Source organism: Ceratotherium simum, chromosome 14 (genome assembly GCF_057802395.1).
Source record: "Ceratotherium simum simum isolate JZ-2026a chromosome 14, ASM5780239v1, whole genome shotgun sequence".
In the NCBI taxonomy this organism is placed as follows: Eukaryota; Metazoa; Chordata; class Mammalia; order Perissodactyla; family Rhinocerotidae; genus Ceratotherium; species Ceratotherium simum.
In genome coordinates, this window is record NC_141913.1 from 46,712,812 (window position 1) to 46,733,146 (window position 20,335).

Below are 20,335 nucleotides of genomic sequence, written 5' to 3' on the forward strand. Positions count from 1 at the left end.
GTTTTATCCTGACAGGTTAAGAGAGGATGATGGTCCTCACTTTACTATTTAGTCTGCTCGCTTTTCAATTTCAGTTACCTTATGTTTTTCCTGCAAGAAATATTTCTCTCAAGTGCATGCAAGACACTAATGAATTCCTTTCTGATCTGAATTCAGTGGATCCCAAAGAGTACGCTCTAAGAAGTAAGTAGGTTTGCCTGACCGCTGGGTAGGTGAACACAGGGCAGTCTGACGTTCGTGCTGGAGCATTCTAGAAAAACTCTTGAGAATTAAAAACACAGAACCAAACAGGGAAGACAAGATGAGCCTCAATTTACACGCTGTGCCAGGAATCAAGGAGGGAGGAGGAATTTTTATTGCAGAAGGCATAGAGCAAGTGGTATTAATTCTAGCCAGAAGGAATCTCATGAGGACCAACCTCTTAATAAGACGAGAATTGTTTATAAATTGTATGATGCTGTTTACTATTATTGAAGTTGAAAACATTTCACTGTCGTATGAGATAGCTTGCTTTATTTCCTTTTCTAGACATTTAGTCTGCTTTTGATAATGAATAGCTTCACTATTCAGGTAATGAGTCTTGCCCATTATATGTTTGCTAGTAAATTCTGAGGAGCGTGTTGGTGAGTGCCCTGGCTCAAGTTGGAAGATGTTCAACTGTAGCCAAATCTCTTTGCGTGTGATATGGATGGACTTTAGGCCGCTGGAATTTTTTTTGTTGTTAGTTTCCCAAAATTATTCTCACAATTAGAGGGACACATAGCTTCCTGCCAGAAAGGGGCAGGAAATCAGATTCGCTTTCAGTGGGGCAATCTCTCCAGGAGAATGATTCATTGATGATGCTGATGGAAACCACCAATGAGGAAAATGTAAAAACTCTTTCCAAAGCCAGAAAAACTATCATAGCAATTTCCGCTTACATTTTGAACATATGACTAATTTTTTTGTATTGGAAAACACTTAGCATAATATATGTCACAAAGATAAACAAAAGTTTTGATCTAATATATTGGGTAATTCAAAACAGCACACAATTTGAAGCAATTGCCTTTCTACACTGGATTAGATATCTTGATATTTAATGAAACGGTAGGAAAATATAAATCCAACTAATTCAATGGCCATCTTCAAGTCCCATTTTGGAATTGATTGTTTTGCTACAACACTTGGTGATATTGACAGGGAACATTCTGACAAACCCCAGCCAAACAGGCTGGCCAAGAAAAATCCAGAAGGTGCAATGACTGGCTCAGATTTCTGGTGATGAGGTGATCACACATATTGTCATTGTTAGTCACAGCCTTGTTAATGCTTTATTTGCCCTAAAATCTCCTCTAGTCGTGCACCAACAACGTTCCATCTGTTGGGGCCTGAAAATTGAAATTCTTTTTTTTTCAGTTAAAAAAATTTCCCAAAGATGAATGGTCCAAGAAAGAATCGAATGATTTACATAAATGGGATAGGTGACTGTTACTTAATTTAATAGATGAATGCTACCATCTGTAGTTGTTTTAAGTGATTTTCATTCTAAGGTACCAAAAACACTTGATGTTGTTGCTTTGACATTTTGCCTGAAATTTTTAGCATAGCACATGGTTCTGACCTTCGCTCTCAGCATGGTTTTCCTGACAGTCATGTGGATGAAAAATCCTACAAGTCCGTACTTAGAGAGTACTTTACAGGGCAGGACTGCTCCCAACCCTGTTCAGGAGTTGTCTCATTAAGCCCCCCTATGGGGAGGGTGTTATTATCATCTCTATTCTATAAATGAGAAAAATGAGCCACAGAGATGTAAAATCTCTTGCCCAAAATAAGTGGTCGAGATAGGATTTGAGCCCAGATCATGATTCCCAAGCCTGCATTTTCAATCACTGCCTAAAATAAGCAACAAGAGAAACAAGAAAAATTAAAAGTCAGCAGCAAAAAAGGAATGAAGCAGAGCTACATGTATCAATATGGAGGGAATGCACAGAAATAACACCAAGAAAAAAAAAGTTGTAGAAGAATATATACAATAGATAAAGCTTTTTAAAATGCAAATTAAGGTGCTCTATTGCTTAGGGAGACATACGTCTGTAGTACAAATGGAAAGGAATGCATGAAAATGATAGCCTCCAAATTCACTTAGAGGTTGCCTTGGAGCAGGGGTGGGGGTGGGGGGGTTAGGGTAGGGATGCAACTGGGGACACATCAGATTTCAAATGATGGGTCAATTTTTATTTTTTAAGCTGGATGATGGGAATGTCAGTGTTTATTATTTTCTTCTTTATGCCTTTTTATATATTAAATGTTGCATAATAATGCTTTAAAACTGCATTCCCAATCCAAAGCACAGAGATGATAATAGGCGGGACCTCTAATAATGGGTGGGGGTCTGAGGAATAAAGTGGAGAGAGAGAGGGTCCTTGAAATTCAGGCAGAGATTTTGGGTCTTGCAGAAGGGAATTGGAGTCCTTGCTGTTCTGGAGCAGGAGGGAATCTGATACTAGGAACTGATACGGAGACCCAATCCTGCAGTGGGAAGTATGGCGTGGACATTATAGGAAAGAAGAGTGTGATACTGTAACTGCAGAACGAGGTTCCATTTCTCCCTTCCCGCCATCCTTCTCCATTTGGTTTCTAACAGACCCACATCCACCATCTTAAAGGAAACAAAATTCAACAAACAGTTTTGTGTGCTTTGATTTTGCCACCCTCTCGGGTCAAGGTCTGATTTTATCCCCCTTTTCATGCTAGAGTCCTGGGTCAGTGTTCAGTCCCTCTGCGTCCGGTTTGGTTGTATTGTTTTGTTTTTAAACTCCATAATCCACAGAAATCTGCATTCAATCTCTTATCAGGTTTGAAAATCCCACCCTAAAAGAGCTCTGGCATCCTCCCTCCTGATTAATCTTTTTCTTCTCAGTTTTCTTTCTCCTTGACCACAATGGTCCTCCTTAAAACTCATCTATTTCTAATTCAGGGGCAGTCCCCTGTCCAGATATCCTTCCCCATGGGGATCAATCTTATCTCTTCTCTCCTTTTTCTCTCTACCTGACCCCCTGCACCTTCCCCCAGGCATTTTGTTTGTTTCCTCATATACTTTTCTCATAAACTAGTCAGGTTTTAGAGAAAGGGTGTTGAGCCATAGAAACTGTGCTAGGCCGGCCATCCTGAGGCCTGGGCGCTCATCCTGGTTGGGTCAATGGCCAGCTGCGTGGTTGGCCTCACCCAAGCCACGTCACTTTGCTAAACAAGTTTCCTCACCTGTGAAATGGAGAGGCTGTGTTTCTCAAACTCTGAAAATCTGCAGCAGCCTTAGAAAAATTCCAATTCCTACTCCCAGCAATCTGCTATGGCCGCCTGCACTGGCTTGCAAGAGCCAATTTTTAAATTTTCAAGCTGGTTGTGACACATGGTAACTTTTAAGAGTTAAATCACATAAATTCACAATTAAATAAATTATGTTAAGAACAAATGTAATAAATACTTAAAATTTACTACTTCGTAATTATTTTACTATACTTTACTATCATCTGTACTCATGAAGTTCTTTACGTCTGCTGTGTCTGTATGGTGGGAATGTACTGCTGCACATCGCCTTCCAGCCTCAAGTTCAGGGACATCGTGTTGGGAGTTTGAAGTCAGCCGTGGTGGAAGTATATTCATCACAGAACTCGGCAGTCGCTACAGGTTGGGGCTTGATTCATTGTTTTTTTTTTTTTTTTTTTTTTTTTTAGGATTTTATTTATTTATTTTTTTCCCCCCAAAGCCGCAGTAGATAGTTGTATGTCATAGCTGCACATCCTTCTAGTTGCTGTATGTGGGACGCGGCCTCAGCATGGCCGGAGAAGCGGTGCGTTGGTCTGCGCCCGGGATCCGAACCCGGGCCGCCAGCAGCGGAGCGCGCGCACTTAACTGCTAAGCCACGGGGCCGGCCCCTGATTCATTGTTTTGTTGACTGTCTAGACTTAAGAAATTGAAGGAGAAAATGTTACAAACACAAATTAAACTTAAAAGTGTGTTGTGTCTATAGCCATTACATTATAAATAGTACAAAAGATGAGGGAAATATTTTTCAGTACTCTAAAACTGTCATCTGATTCAGCAAAAATGTTGCTCACGTCATGGACAAGTGGGTGAAGTCCTGACACACATCTTTCTTGCTTCACATCCATACACTTGTTAAGATGAACAAAAATATCATCCATTGTTCATGTTGGGACTATACTCATTGATCAACTGAAACCATAGGTTGGCTACAGATCTGAGTTTGGCAAATATCAGTGAAAGCATTCTGTGAGAATCAATTGGATATATATGGAATTTATAATAAGGAGTATTATAGATTTCCTTATTATTTGTAATTTATGTGTTATGGGCTGAACTGTATTCCCCCCAAATTCATATGTTGAAGTCCTAACCCCAGTACCTCACAATGTGACTGTATTTGGAGACAGGGCCTTTAAAGAGGTGATTAAGGTAAAATCAGGACATTGTGGTGGGCCCTAATCCAATAAGACTGGTCCTTATAAGAAGAGGAGATTAGGACACAGATACACACAGAGGGAAGACCATGTGAAGATGCAGAGAGAAGACAGCCAACTATGAGCTAAGGAGAGAGGCCTCAGAAGAAACCAACCCTGCTGACACCTTGGTCTTGAACTTATAGCCTCCAGGACTGTGAGGAAACACAGTTCTGTTGTTTAAGCCACCCAGTCTGTGGTACTTTGTAGTGGCAGCCCAAGCAAACTAATACAGTGTGCTATACATATGTATATACATACATTCTCTTTTTGGGGAGAGAGCAGGTTATTAAACATTTACTACCACTGCCTGGGCCCCACCTCACTGCTAACAGAGCCTCTAGGAACTCTATCTAAGAATCTGAATTTTAGGGAAGCTTCTTGCATGATTCTCATAACTGGTGGTTAGCCGAAAATAGGGATGTCAATTTCACAGGTAATTGCTAGTAAAAACATAATTTGGATGAGTTACCAAAAGTAGACACAAAAACCAACACCCCTGTATTAGTTTGCTAGGGCAGCCATAAGAAAATACCACAGACTGGGGAGTTTATACCACAGAAATTAATTTTCTCACAGTCCTGGAGGCTGGAAGTCCAAGATCAAGGTGCTGATAGGGCTGGTTTCCTCTGAGGGCTCTCTCCTTGATTTACAGGTGGCCCATGACCACATTCTCCCTGGTGTCGCTCTATGTGTCCAAATCTCCTTTTATTTTTATTTAATCCAGTCAGATTGTATTAGGACCCACCCTAACAGCATTGCTTTAATTTAATCACCTCTTTTAGAGGCCCAATCGCCAAATACAGTCATATTCTGAGGTACTGGGGGTTAGGGCTTCAACACATATGAATTTTGAGGGGGACACAATTCAGCCCATTATACCCTGTACAGCTCATTTGGGGCTTCTAACCTCCGGGACTGTAAGATAATAAATTTATGTTGCTTTAAGCCACAAAGTTTTGGTAATTTGTTATACAGCCATAGGAAACTCCTACAGACTTGCAGGAAGCTCACTTTTATTGGTTTGGCCACACAGCTCAGTGACCACATTTCTTGTTGTCTTTCCTATCCTTCTGCTCTGTCATCACTTTGGGGTCTACACTCCCACACCTGCTTGTTTCCCTGCTATGTTTTTAATATTGGACCACAACATAGAGTGGTGAATTTATTTAGTGAATATGTGATCCTTATCTATCTATCTATCTATATATATATATGGAGATAGAGATATTTCTGTATATCCATATATCCTTTTCAGTTTCTTTATTCTGGGGACTTACTCTTTTTGGCCTTATCATGTATGTTCTAGAATAATGATTTCATGTCTCTTGTCTGAATATCTTGTCTTGTCCTGTCATTTTCCTGGAGAAGGGCTCCTGGAAGCTAAAACTTGTGGTTTATGCCCTTTATGTAGGCCCTTGGTATATGTGTATATAATTTAAAGATGACCAGGATGACCAGGACACACAATAGACACTCTATTGGAAGGAGACACTGAAGCCATATTACGTTTCTTTGGTCCTATTAGGCACTTGCTTGGTTATTTCTGCAGGTCTTTTGCCATGACCCGCTGTGTTCTCTGACTTCTACCATTTTGGGATCCTGTCTCTCCATAAATTCTCATACCTTCCCTGAGCACATAGCTACTTCTTCTCTCCAGGCCCGCAGCTTCCCCAACCACGTCTAACCACGTCTCACAAGCCAATTAGCATCTTTGGCTCGGATTAGAACACCCACTTGGAGAGTGTTGTGGATTGAGTTGTGTCCTCCGAAAAGATGCTATGTTGAAACTCTAACCCCCGGTACCTGTGGATGTGACCTTGTTTAGAAACAGGGTCTTTGTAGATGTAGTCAAATTAAAATGAAGTCATACTGGATTAGGGAGGGCCCTAATCCACTGACTGGTGTCCTTATAAGAGGGAAATTTAGACACACATAGAGACACACAGGAAGGATGCCATAAAAATACAGAGGCAGAAATTGGAATGATGCATCTACAAGCCAAGGAAAGCCAAGGATCGCTGCCAACCACCAGAGGTTAGGAGACAGGCATGGAACAGCTTCTCCTTCACAGCTTTCAGAAGCAACCAAGCCTCGATTTAGGACATCTGGTCTCCAGAACTATGAGACAATAAGTTTCTCTTGTTTTAAGCCACCCGGTGTGTGGAAATTTGTTAAGACAGCACTAGGAAACAAATACAGGCAGCTATGGCCTCTCAAACACACCCTCTGGAATAAAAAAGCATGTGTTTATCGTCTGAGATGCAAAAGAAAAAAAAAACCCAAACAAACAAATTCACAAAAAAACAAGCAGTCTCAGGTAGATCCTGGAACTCATTTTCTGTGAGATGTACCAGACCCACCTATGGCCGTTTCTTAAAGTCCAACCAGACCCACCTGGAACACTGTCTGCAGCACAGGCTTTACAGGGGAAGCTGTTTATGTCGAATTAAAACTGTGCTCAGCATATTGAAGACCCCGTGGTTTCACATGATTTCTGCATTTTCCTGCACTTTATTCCTCCGGGACAGACGGAATGAGGGGAGGGAGTGGGGAGGCCCCTGCTCCCCAGTCAGCCTGCAGGGCTTTTCATTTCCTGTTTTCCCTAATCTCATAACATCCTTGAACTCTTCCCCAAGCAGCTAATTCTGTTAGAAAACTTGCTTAACCCTTCAAGTCTCTTCTCCCTGGTCCTGATGCCACGTCCCTCAGCCCACCTTGGTGGCCAGGTTGCTGAGCGTCCTGCTCTGATCTCTTACCCCCTTTGGCTTCATCGTTTATCTCTTGGAATGATTATTTCGTGTCTCTTGTCTGTGTGTCTCATCTTCTCTCAGCTGAGTTTTATACCCCTGTAATAGGAGGCAATCATAGGTAGACACCCGCTGGGCTGGCCAGTCACTGGCCCCAGCCGAGCCTTTTTCCTCCGGTCATCAGTGGACGACTGACCATCTACTTGCTTTGCATTCTCTGAACGTTGCCTCTTTTCCCATCTGGCTGTCACTCTGGAGGGCACTTTACTCAAGGCCAGCCTCTCCGCTGATGCTGTAGCTAGGGACAGAAAAGATGCTGAAACCAAGAAAATCTTGTAATAGAGAAAGGGTGACACAGTGGGCTCCACTGAAATTTCTGGGTTAACTGGATTTCAGAGAGCCATGCTGTGGTAGGTTGAAACCACCCCCCACCCCCACCCCCACCCCCACCCCCACCCCCAGCCAAAAGATATCCACATTCTAATTCCTGGGACCTGTGAATGTTCATATGGAAACAAGATCGTTGCAGATGTGATTACGTTAAAGATCTTGAGATGGGGAAGTTATCCTGGATTATCTGGGTGAGCCCTAAATGCGATCACATGTATCCTTAGAAGAGGGATGCAGAGGAAGATTTGACACGCACACAGGTGAGAAGGTGGCCTGAACACAGAGGCAGAGAGCCGAGTGATGTAGCTGTAAACCAAGGGGTGCCGGCAGCCGCCAGAAGCCGGAAGGGACAAAGAACCAATTCTATCCTGGAGCCTCCAGAAGGAACGCAGCCCTGCTGACATCTTGATTTGAGCCCAGTGAGACTGATTTTGGACTTCTGGCCTCCTGAACTGCGAGAGAATACATTTCTGTGGTATTAAGCCACCAAGTTTGTGGAAATTTATTATAGCAATCACAGGAAACGAATACATGTGCTATTCTTATTCTCCAAGTCCAAGATTAGTAATTAACCAGACACAAAGAGGACTGCCAAGAGGGGTTGGCGATGAGGCTGCTTCAGGAACTTGGATGTCAAATTGATAGCACATTCAGATCTCTTTCTCACCACAAGGAGATCCCTGGCAACAGATGGTCAGCATTTTATGTGCATGCCCCGTATCATCAACTATGGGGCAAGGACTATTCAATTCTAGTTTCGTTTGTTGGTTTTTTAAAGACAATTTTTTTTTTTTTTTTTTTGGCATGGAAGGATTTGCTCTGAGCTAACATCTGTGCCAATCTTTCCTATTTTTTTTTTTTCTTCTCTCCAAAGCCCTAAACATAGTTGTATATCCTAGTTGTAAGTCCTTCTATGTGAGCCACCGCCACAGCATGGCAACTGACAGACGGGTGGTGTGGTTCCATGACCAGGAAGTGAACACAGGCCGCCGAAGTGGAGAGCGCGGAATTTTAACCACTAGGCAATCAGGGCTGGCTCTCAATTCTAGTTTTTAAAAATCTCCAGTGTAACACAGTGAGCTGGTAGATGCTAATAAATATTTGCTGTTAATGCTGAAGATGATCATTACTTTCAGGATTTGTTTGTGGCTTAGCATTCTAGAAGCTTCCGCTGCCTTCAACTTCACAGTATAAGTGCGTCCGTATTTTAAAATTTAAGACCATTGACAAAGGTCTTTCTTTCCTCCATTCAAACCCAGAAATTAATCAACTCTGCATCTTGATATCCACATATCATTGCTACAATGTGATAAAGAAAAAATTAGCCCAGCAGAATTGAAATGAGTTATTGGAAATGAAATCTTTTGGAAATGAAAACTTGGAACAACCACTATGTGATTTTGCAGTAGCAGGTGGGATTAATCATTAGTTTATTCTATTTCTCCCTCCCAGGCAAGCACAGTATATTTTGATTTGGATGTGCCCATAGCCTGGCATCTCACATTCTTGACAGAAACCAATTAAGGATGAGACAGGAAAGGGGCAACTTGTCCATTTGAGTTTATAATCAGAAAGGAAGCAAATGCAATTTGCAAATTTGAATAGCACATAACTTCAGCTAGAAAACCATACATCCAATCAGTTTAGAGAGCAAAACACCAATTGGAAAGAAAACTAGAATTTAATCTTCTCAAGTGAAGAAATGGGCATCCTTCTACATTTGTCCTACAGAGTTTTACCTAAGGGTGAAGACAACCTCAGTATTGATGCCTCTCTCGTTTTTGTCTCTTTCTGCTCTGGTAGTTCCACATCCTTAAACTACAGGCTACAGAGTTTGGGATACTCAGTTAGTGGTGGAGAAGGGAATTTGGAAATTATTTAGTCTATTTATAATAAATATGTCCAGTTTTTGTAATTGTTGTTATTTTTCTTGACACAGGGAGGACCTCAAAATACATTCATGGAGCTGGATTTGGGGCATTTGAACTCAATTTCTTCAAAGTTTAATTCAGTTCAGCAAATGTTTATTGATCTCCTCCTCTGAGATGTCTATTAATGAAGACACGGCCCCTCCCTCTCGTGGGAGACAGACAGCTGGACAATTACGTGCCTTTTAGTGTGATACACTAAGCAAGAGTCTGGAATGTTTCCTGGGGGAGACCGTCCTTTAGCCGAGGCTCAAAGGATGATTCACCACTCGCCAGGCAGACAGGAAGGAGGGACATTCCAGGCAGAAAGACAGAAACGTGGGGGCCTGGGGCACTCTGTACAATGGAGCAGAGGAAATCAGTGTGGGCGTGGGAGGATGAGACTGCAGAGGCAGGTCTGGTCACGAAGGGACTTGTAAACCAAGCTCAGGAGTCTGGACTGAATCCTAAGGGTGGGAGCAATCACGCCTGGCTGTACATTAGAATCACCCGGGAAATTTGAAAAGCAATTAATGCCCAAGCCCACCCCTGACCAGTTAAGTCACTCTTTGTGAGGGTGGAGCCTGGACATTAGTATTTTTTTAAATGCCCCGGGTGATACTAATGTCTGCCCAGCACTGAGAATCACAGCTGTAGATAAGAGGTCTGCAAAGTTTTCCTCTAAAGGGCCCGATAGTAAGTATGTTTGGTTTTGTGGGTTGTACAACTTCAGCTTCTGTTGCAAGTACTCAATCCTGCCTGTATGGAGAGAGCAGCATTGACAATACGTAAACAAAGGAGATGGCTCTATTCCAATAAAACTTAACTTACAAAAACAAGCAGGGCCATGGTTTGCCAGCTCCTACTCTAGATGATCGAATGCCATTGAAGAATTTAAAAAATATACTAATTTCAAAATTCTGTTTATATTTTATCGTTTATATATTATATTTATTAAATAATATATGAATCTATTCTCATTGTAAAGGAATTGAAACAGTACGGACAAAGCTCAAGTCTTTATTGTTCTTTCATTCAATTCTCAGTTCTCTTCCTGGATAACAGCTATTATCAATGGGTGTATATCCTTCTAGACTTTCCAGAACTTTCTCCTTGCATTTTTGTGCGTATATGTCTACTAGAGAGATATTGTTTTGTTTTGTAAAATTGAAAAATATATTTATTGCTCTTAAATTTGTTCTTTTTTTATGTAATAATATATCTTGGAGCGTTTTCCACAGCAGCACATATAGATCTCCCTCTTTTTAGTTGTTGCATAGCATTTTAAAATATGAAAGTACCATAGCTCATTAAACCTTTCCCTGACAGAGGTTGAACTATTTGAAATTGCTGACATTAAATTACTTTTGTCCCATAAAATGGAATTTTTATGTGGTTCAACCTAATAGTTTGTGTCCAGTCTTTTGCCTTAACAAGAATTACTGCCCCAAGCATCTTGCAATATGTGTTCATATGTGTTTCCCTGGGGCAGATTCTGAGCTATTGAATTGTAGAGTCACTGGGGATATCAGTTAGGAAGGAGTCTTTAGTTAAACCACAGACACTAGCTCTAGTAAAAAAGGGAGTTTATCAGCAGACTATGGGGCAGCTCACGGGGTGGAGAGGAAGGCCAAAGACCTGCTAGGCTCAGAACTGGTCTCTGGACAAGTCAGGTGCAGACAGACTCCACAGTGGTGCCCATTCTACATCCTCTCAGGTGAAGACCAGCGTCTGGGCCTTAACTCACTCCACGCTAGTCCTGGGAGAGGGTTGACCTCATGTCACGGGGATCAGGAGGGTAACGTGGGAGTAGTCTCCAGAGACCCTGTCAGCTTCTGTAATGAGAGGACAGAGCACCTGATTTTTGTGAAGACTGCATGCAGTGGGGAGTGGTAATTCTCCAGAAGAAAATCTAGTTGCTGCTAGGAGGGAGAATAGCTTCCAGGAAGCCAAACCGAGAGAGCTATTTCTTCATATTCTTACCAACACTTAATTGTATCAACTTGCTAAATTTTTACCAATCAGGTGGGTAGAAAAAAGTGCTGTCTAATTGTGGTTTACTGGTGAGACTTGATTATTTCTCATATTAATTGATACTTGGATTTCCTTCCCCAATAGCTGCTTGTTCATATCCTTTGCAGATTTTAAATCAATTTCTTTGACTTTTAAAAAATTATTGATTTATAGGAGTTCTTTATATGATCTGAATATAATTCCTTATCCAAGTTATCAATATGATAAATAAATCCTCTCCTTTAGGAGTTACCTTTTAACTTTTTCATGGTGCCTGGGAAGAGTTTTAAGGAGGGGAGGGACATGGTCGGTGATGATTCAGATAGTTTAGCTTAAAAGATGATTGCTGACTACAAATGACCGAGTAGATGCCAGCTCTAAGGTGCTGAGCATGGTCGGAGACAAGGAGAGTCACACCCATGAGAGGGAAAAAGGAGGGGTCAGTTATTCTCATTACACAATAACCTGGGATACTTAGAACCATTTAAAAGAGGCCAGTGATAACAGACACCCACGGGCTGAGCCCCAGCAGCAGAACCGGCCAGAAGAGGCGAGGGCTCACACTGAAAGTCAGGTTACCCCAAGATGCTCAGCAAGGACCGTCCGCCCAATTACGGCCAGGAGGTTTGCAAAATAACATATTACTTTAAAAAAAAAGAAAAAAGGAAACGTGAACAAAATGCAGGTCCTTCAACTTGATTTCTAAATTAAATCTCAGGAACCCAATTATTAGTAAAGACAAAGACAGAAATGCAAGAACAGCTGTCTAATCTCCGAGCTGTATTTGGGGTCTTCTCTCCACTCACTCTAAAGAATATCGTTATCTTTAGTTACAGAGAAGAACCTATATACCAAACTGACCAATAAAAACAGGGTCATTTTGTATATTTTAGAGGGCTTATGGGTTCAGATGAAAATGGGTTTGAACACACAGCTTTGATCCTTACCAGCTAGTTTGAATACCCTGCTCTGATTTTGCTAGCAATTAAAAAGAGGTAGATTTATAATGTTGTGTATATTACTTATCTCTGTATTTTAGTTTTCGCACTTGTCCTACCACTTACTAATGATGTGACCCTGGGCTAGTGACTTGACCTCCCTGTGCCTCAGTTTATGAATCTGTAAAATGGGGATTATAATGGTTGCTCATAATCTCATAGGGTTGTGTGAGGGTTAAATGAGACAATGGATAGAAAGCTCTCAAACCAGTGCCTGGCACAAAATAGGCTCCATATGTTAGCTATTGTTGTCATGATGTGTGGCTCTGGCTGAGCTCTGGCAGAATAGATCTTGCAATGTAATTTTAAGGGAAAGCGATCAACTGGACCATATAAATCAAGCTTAAAAGAAACTCCAACTGTACTATTTTACTATGTTCTTGAAGCTAATTCTCCTTCATAATTTTAAAGACATTTAAGTTTGGGTGAAATAAGTCAAGAAAATGACTACTTGGATCCCACGAGAAGGGAATTGCTGCTAAGGTGGTGAATTAGCAAGGGCTACTGGCTCCCTTTTAAAATAATCCTGGAGACATTAAAGAAAGCAGAGAGAAGCATCGATTGAGAAACTGATGTAAAAACTGTGAGAAGCCTCTGGGATCCTGAAGGTGGTCACGTGGTGTCTGTGTCTGTGTGTGTCTGTGTGCGTCTGTGTGTGTATGCAACTGCCTGCACAGCGGTTCTCAAAGTGAGGCCCTGCACCAGCAGCATTGGCATCGCCTGAGAACTTGATAAAATGCAAATCCTCAAGCCCACCCCAGACTGACTGAATCAGAAATTCTGGGGATGGAGCCCAGTGATCTGTGTTTTAACAAGCCCTCCAGGTGATTCCGAAGCAAGCTAACCTTTGAAAACTACAGGCCATGGCAGCCTCCATCGGAGGCATTAATGTCAGGGCAGAGCTCCCTCACACTCCATCTGCCAGGCACTGAGGGCTGACCAGTGTTCCTGAGGTTTCATTCTTCTGCCCTCCGCCCTCAGGGCTGGCAGATCAACGACTCTGGAGAATATATCTTCTCAGTGCTGCTGCATTCAGATAATCTGAGGGAAAATCCCAGACTGAAGGAGTTGCGGGTAGAGCAGCAAATGAGATTGCCAATGGGTCCGTGGTACACTCTTCTCCATACTCCTTTAATTCCTGAGGAGGCACACAACTGGAGTGTGGGCCTCTATGCTCCCCCTAATGCACAATACCCAACAAAGGGAACAAGAGTGCACAGGCCAAAATACCTAAATCCTTGGGGAGGAGTAAACACATAGAATAATGACAATGAATTGAACAAATATGTATATTACATGAAGCTGAATTATTGGAACAGATAGTCATCAAAGAATTAAAATAAGCACAATAAGTATAATCAAAGAGATAAAGGAGAATATTGGTAATACAAAGTATGAAAGAGAAATCATAAAAAATAGTCAAGAGGGACTATTAGATAGTAAAGATAGTACAGCTGAAATAAAAAACACAATAGATAGGATAAATAGCAAGATGGATAGAGGACAAGAAAGATGAGTGAGCTGGAAGATCAGTTTGAGAGATCTCTCAAAATATAGCAGGAAAGGATAAAGAGATGGAAAAGAAAAAAGAAAACCTAAGAGCTTTTGAGGCTAGAAATGCCAACAGTTGGATAATAGGAATCAGAAGGAGACATATAACAAAACAAATAGAGGAAGGAAATATTTAACAAATAATATCAATATTTTCTTCAGAATGAAAGGAGGATAAAAGATGTCAGATTGAAATGGTTTACAGAATGCTAAATCAAATTGATAAAGAAAATTTACATCTGAGTGTATGTCAAGACAGAGCTAAAATTAAAAATATTAAAAACAATGAGGAAATTGTAAAAACTTCCAGAAAGAAAGACAATCGGATAGATATCAGACTTCAAAATGGCAAAAGGAGAGCTAAAAGAGAAATCCTATATATATGAAAACTAAATAACATATTAATAGATAACCCTTGTGTTAAAAAACAAAACGATAGTGGAAAGTTGAAAACAAACTCACAAAATACTTAGAACTGAACGACCATGAAAACACCAGCAATCAACATTACAAATTTTAAAAGTGTGAAAGCTGCCCAACTCATTTTATAAATGTGATTAAAACTTTGATTCCAAAACTAGAAAAGAAAAAGTGGTACAAGGATTAGAGAGGAAGAAATAAGATTGCAGAGCTAATAAGATAGTTCAGCAGATTCACCAGATACCAGAACAAATTACAAAAATCAATAGTATTTTTCCACACCAGCAATAATCAATTGGAAAATATAATTGAAAATAAAACACCAAGGAATATAGCCAACGAGCCACTATATACGAATTGTTTATGCAATCTGTTTTAAGATTACCAAGGAAAAATGTAAAATTATAAGTAAGACCACAAAAGAAGTTTTGAGTAAATTGCATGACATCCAATGATGGCTTAATACAAAAATGATGTCAATTCCCCCCCATAATCTATAAATTTGAAGCAATTTTAATCAATATTCCAGCTGGATATTTTGAGGAGCTCAATAAATTTTTCTGAATTTTTATGAAATTTTCTGAATATAAATTTTCTGAAGTTTGGTTCACAAAAGACTCAACTTTGAAAAGAAGACTGAAGGCAGAATACTCAATATACTACAAATCCATAATAATAAAAACCATATGGTTCTGATATTAGAATCAGGACTGGCTTCATAGCAGTGCGAACTTTGCAGTCACATACGGCCCCACACTTAAAAGGATCCCATGCCTGCTTTAAGTGTAATTTGCTGTCACCATCTTGAAATTCTTAATAATTTTTAAACAAAAGGCTCTGCATTTTCAGTTTGCATCAGCCCTGCAAATTATGCAGCCAGTCTTGACTAGAACAAAGATTTGTTCGAAGACTAGAACAAAAATCGCAGGCTCAAAAGAATGGATTTCTGTCCAACGAAGGACACCATAGATAAACCACTGGCAGATAACTGACTGAGAGTAAATATTTTCAGTGACTCAGGTAAACAAGGACCAATACATAAAATAATAAGAAGCTCTTGCAAATCAAAAACAGAAAATCCATTTAAAAATGGGCAAAGGATAGAAACAGGTCCTTTACAGAACAGAAAACTTAAATGGCTGACTGACAAACAAAAATATCCTGACTTATTTGTAATTAGAGAAATGAAAATTAAAACAAGAATTGGTTATCATTTTAGATCCATTCACCACCCAAAATGAGAAAGCTGGACAATGCAAAGAAGAGCTAGGAATCGGCATTCCTGGGGAGTGTAGATTGGGACCGTCGCTCTGGAGCAGATTCTGGTGGGATTTATGCAGTATTTGTGAACCTTATGATCCAGCAATCCCACTCGAAGCTGGATATCTCTGAGCAGCATCCTCATGTAGGTCTATACGGGGACATGTATGAGGAGTCCGTCTCCACATGTTTTTGTGGGTTAAGCCATCTATGTGTCCATCATGGGGGGAATAGCTAAGTCTAAGATGGCGATCAATTATTATACTGCAGTTAAAAGCTCTGGATTAGATGACCACAGTCACACCATACATAGTATAAATGTAGCACCAGGTGACATATGTAGAAGCAGGAGATCTGAAGCACAAAGTCATTTATATAAATTACAGATACATTTACACAAAACAAGAACACCTACAAATGAAAGGATTCACATCAAACATACAGGGGTGGGAGGGAATTAGGAGAAGGGAGAGATGAAGAAAGATGGAAGGAAATGAATTATTTAAAATGAAGGAAAGAAGGACATACCTAAGCACAAACAAACACAAGAAGAGTTTTGCAAGACCAGGGCTCAGAGTGCCATTAATTGTGGAACTCGATTGCTGCACTCCTCTGCTCCTAAGGTTAAGAAAAAATTAACTCTCTCCAAAATAACATCCCACAAAATTGGATAAAAATGTTAAAGACAAGTATTTTCTCTTGGCTGTATGGGAGGAGAAAGAAAAGCTACCAACTTTTGGTTACATTTTTTTACTCTCCCAAAGCATTTATTTTTTTAAAAGAATTCAAACTCTTCATCTTTTTCAGCAACAGACCATGTAACCAACATGATAACATACATCCTGTTCTCCCTGGAGGAAGAGAGGGGCTGTGGATGCAAAATGCAGGCTCCAAGAGTGGCATCTGAATATATCTGTTTCTCTTCTTTATTTGGTCACTTAAGTTTAATAGGTTTAGAAGGTGGAGCCAAGTGCCTATAAATTCATTTGAAAGTGACACAAGGAAGCTAACCTTGCCCACTTCTTTTGCTTTGAAACTCAGTGTATGACTCCGTCGGGAAGCTTGGGAGCAATGTTCTTAACGGAAATGTGGACAGGCTGGGATCTTACAGTGAATGCCTCTCCACCCACGCCCCCTCGGGGAGCTTCTGGGGGCAGTACTGCAAGCTTCACATCCTGGAGGTGAGTGTGGGGGACCCGTGCGCATGCTCCTGAGGGACAAGTGAATGTCGTGATATGGAACCCAATACAACACCACTGATTGCTTCTCTTAATTTAAAACAAATAAACTATTAAGATGTTTTTAAAAAGTTAAAACTAAATTTTAAACAGTTGGCAGAAACTTGCTTGTATGTTCTGAGTGTGGGATATTCTAGGAGACAGTTGTCCACAAACCATATCGACCTTTAGATGTTCCTCCTTCGATATTGTGTGGGGCAAGACCTCTGGATGACCTTTGTGGGGAATTCAAGGTCAAGTCCCAGCCGATGTTCCTGGGCATTAACTCCAGACTCACTATCAGTTTTTGGAATACCAAAGGGAGGATGGACTTCCCGTTACCCACAATCCTTGCTCAGAAACAGAGTCTGAGACATGAATTTGAGATTATCCTAGCAGATGGGCTGGGACTTTCATGAATACATCACTAAATCGGTTGACTGAGGTCAGAGGGCTCCCTATCTAAAGCACGTTAATTCTTTTACTGCTGGGGAAAAAAACTAGGAACAGCACAGCCTCCTATTAAATACAGAGAGAGACTTTATGCATGTCATGCAATGCGAAAAGAAAATACATTACTGGTTGGCTAAAAACAATTATAGAAAATGACATAAGAAATCCAAGCTCTCTGATATTAACGCTGTAAAATGGTCTCACAATGGCTAACCGCTGGAGACAGAGAGATTATCACCCAGCTCCACTCGTTCTGCTGAGAGTTATGATGATGATTGCTTGAGGCTTAGTCAGTGTGTACAAATGTCCTATCCCATTTTCAAAGCAGATTAATGGTTTTGATATCAGAGCAAAAGGTCAGGCCTACACAATCATGTAAGTTATACATTTAGATGAAGCATCCCAGAAATTTTAATTTATAATTTGATCTTGTTTTATTGGGACAGGCATTCTATTTATTGGCTTGATTTATTAATAAAATCTTTACTTGATATGTTGTGTCCTGCTACGAAGAAGTGGCAACTTGGCAATTCTGTTGAAAACTGTAGGAGTGTTGACTCGGAACGACCTGTAATATGAGGGAGAGAGGCACTGGGGCAGATTATCCCACACAGGCGGCTGCTTTTTAGATAATCAGCTGCATTAAGCCTTGGAGCATAGTTTTATTTAAATATGGGTGCATCTGATGTTCTACAAATTCACTTGAACTACTCTAAAATGGAAAAGCCATCGTCAAAGTTAGCAAACTTTTCTTCTTTCAATGTCTTTCTCTTCCTTCTCCCGATCTGTTTAAAATTCATGGGCAGGGCCGGCCCCGTAGCTTAGCGGTTAAGTGTGCGCACTCCACTACTGGCAGCACGGGTTCGCATCCGGGGTGCGCATGGACACACCGATTCTCCAGCCATGCTGAGGCCGAGTCCCACATACAGCAACTAGAAGGAAGTGCAACTATGACATACAACTACCTACCGGGGCTCTGGGGATAAAAAAAGGAGGAGGATTGGCAATAGATGTTAGCTCAGAGCCAGTCTTCCTCAGCAAAAAGAGGAGGATTAGCATGGATGTTAGCTCAGGGCTGATCTTCCTCACAAAAAAAAAAAAAAATTCATGCGCAGTGCAGCAGCAGCCTTAGAAACGATCATGCATATATTCTATGAACACTCATGTTAAAGAGCGTTGTGGCATTGTGTTTCCCAGGATGGAGCTGACTACAGTGTGGGCGTGTGTGTCCCTGATTCCTGTGCTGAAGACGATGTGACTGCGCTGTCTCAGCTGGGTAGGTCCAAAAGAAAACCCAGTGAAATGCTTGTCTCAGCATAAACATTGAAAAACCCCAACTCTCTGGAGCCAAGAAAGGCCATTCCTTCTGGAATGAACCAACCTTTCATCCTGACAAATCCCCTAAACCAAGACTAATGGAGTTCTGAGGGATTGGGGAGTAGGGGGGTGCAATAGGAAGGCAAGAGGAAGGAAGGAGGAGAAAGACAGTAGAGAGAAGGCAGGAGCTGAATCTTTGTGTAATAAAAATTTAAACAAACAATCTGCCCTCACCCTCAGCTGCCTGGTCAGGCCTGAAGAAAGGAGGCGGGTATCTGGTCTCCATATTGTGAGTGTTCTCTGCTGTGGCCCGTGTGTGGAAATCTGTCAGCTGCCGAAGCCAGAAGGCTGGACCAGGATCGTGGGAAGCCCTGTGTTGTAATGGATTAGCATTAAGAGCCCAGCATTTGGTCTTGGTTGTCACATCCCAGCTGTGTGATCCTGGGCAAATCACTTAATCTCCCCGTGTTCCAGTCTCTTCCTCTCTACAGAGACGGGTGGACAATGAAGTTCAGTCTGGCTCTGACTCCCTGTGGCCTTACAATCACTTCTGACCTTAGCCACACAGAATGAATACATTTTAGTCCACCTGGAAACTGCTGTGATTTCTTCTAAGACTCAAAATTTTCAAAGGAAAAGCTTTAAAGCCTAAATTTTTTTTTATTGTGAAATTTTTGTTGTACATTATTGTTTATCAGTTACCACATAAGTGCATCCCTCCACCCCTTGTGCCCACCCCCCATCCCCCCAGCCCCTGGTAACCACCAAACAGTTTCATCTGTGTGTGTGTTGGTTTATCTCGCACATATGAGTGAAATCATGCACTGTTTGTCTTTCTCTTTCTGGCTTACTTCACTTAACATAATACCCTCCAGGTCCATCCATGTTATTGCAAATGGGACGATTTTGTCTTTCTTTATGGCTGAGTAGTATTCCATGGTATATATATACCACATCTTCTTTATCCAATCATCAGTCGAGGGGCACTTGGGTTGCTTCCATGTCTTGGCTATGGTGAATAATGCTGTGATGAACATAGGGGTGCATAAGCCTCTTTGGATTGTTGATTTCAGGTTTGTTGGGTAGATACCCAGTAGTGGGATAGCTGGATCATAACGTATTTCTATTTTTAATTTTTTGAGGAATCTCCATACTGTTTTCCATAGAGGCTGCACCAGTTTGTACCCCCACCAGCAGTGGATTAGGGTTCCCCTTTCTCCACAGCCTCTCCAGCATTTGTTGCTTTTTGTCTTGGTGATTATAGCCATTCTAACAGGTGTAAGGTGATATCTTAGTGTGGTTTTGATTTGCATTTCCCTGATGACTAGTGATGTTGAGCACCTTTTCATGTGCCTTTTGGCCATCTGTATATCTTCTTTGGAGAAGTGTCTGTTCATTTCCTCTGCCCATTTTTTGATTGGGTTGTTTGTTTTTTTGTTATTCAGTTGTGTGAGTTCTTTATATATTATGGAGATTAATCCCTTGTCAGATATACGGTTTGCAAATAATTTTTCCCAGCTGGTGGGTTCCCTATTCATTTTGATCCTGGTTTCATTT

The 20,335-nt window shown here is 41.0% G+C and overlaps 1 protein-coding gene across 1 annotated transcript in view; it reads left to right on the top strand.

Annotated features, from left to right (window-relative positions):
- LOC101408104 (O-acyltransferase like protein-like) overlaps positions 1–20,335 on the top strand; it is a 68,997-nt gene continuing 48,662 nt past the window's right edge. Inside the window, 3 exon segments of the mRNA XM_087438829.1 lie at positions 1–183; positions 16,833–16,972; positions 18,659–18,737. Of these exon segments, the coding sequence (XP_087294955.1) occupies positions 27–183; positions 16,833–16,972; positions 18,659–18,737 (376 nt within the window). The 5' untranslated portion in view covers positions 1–26.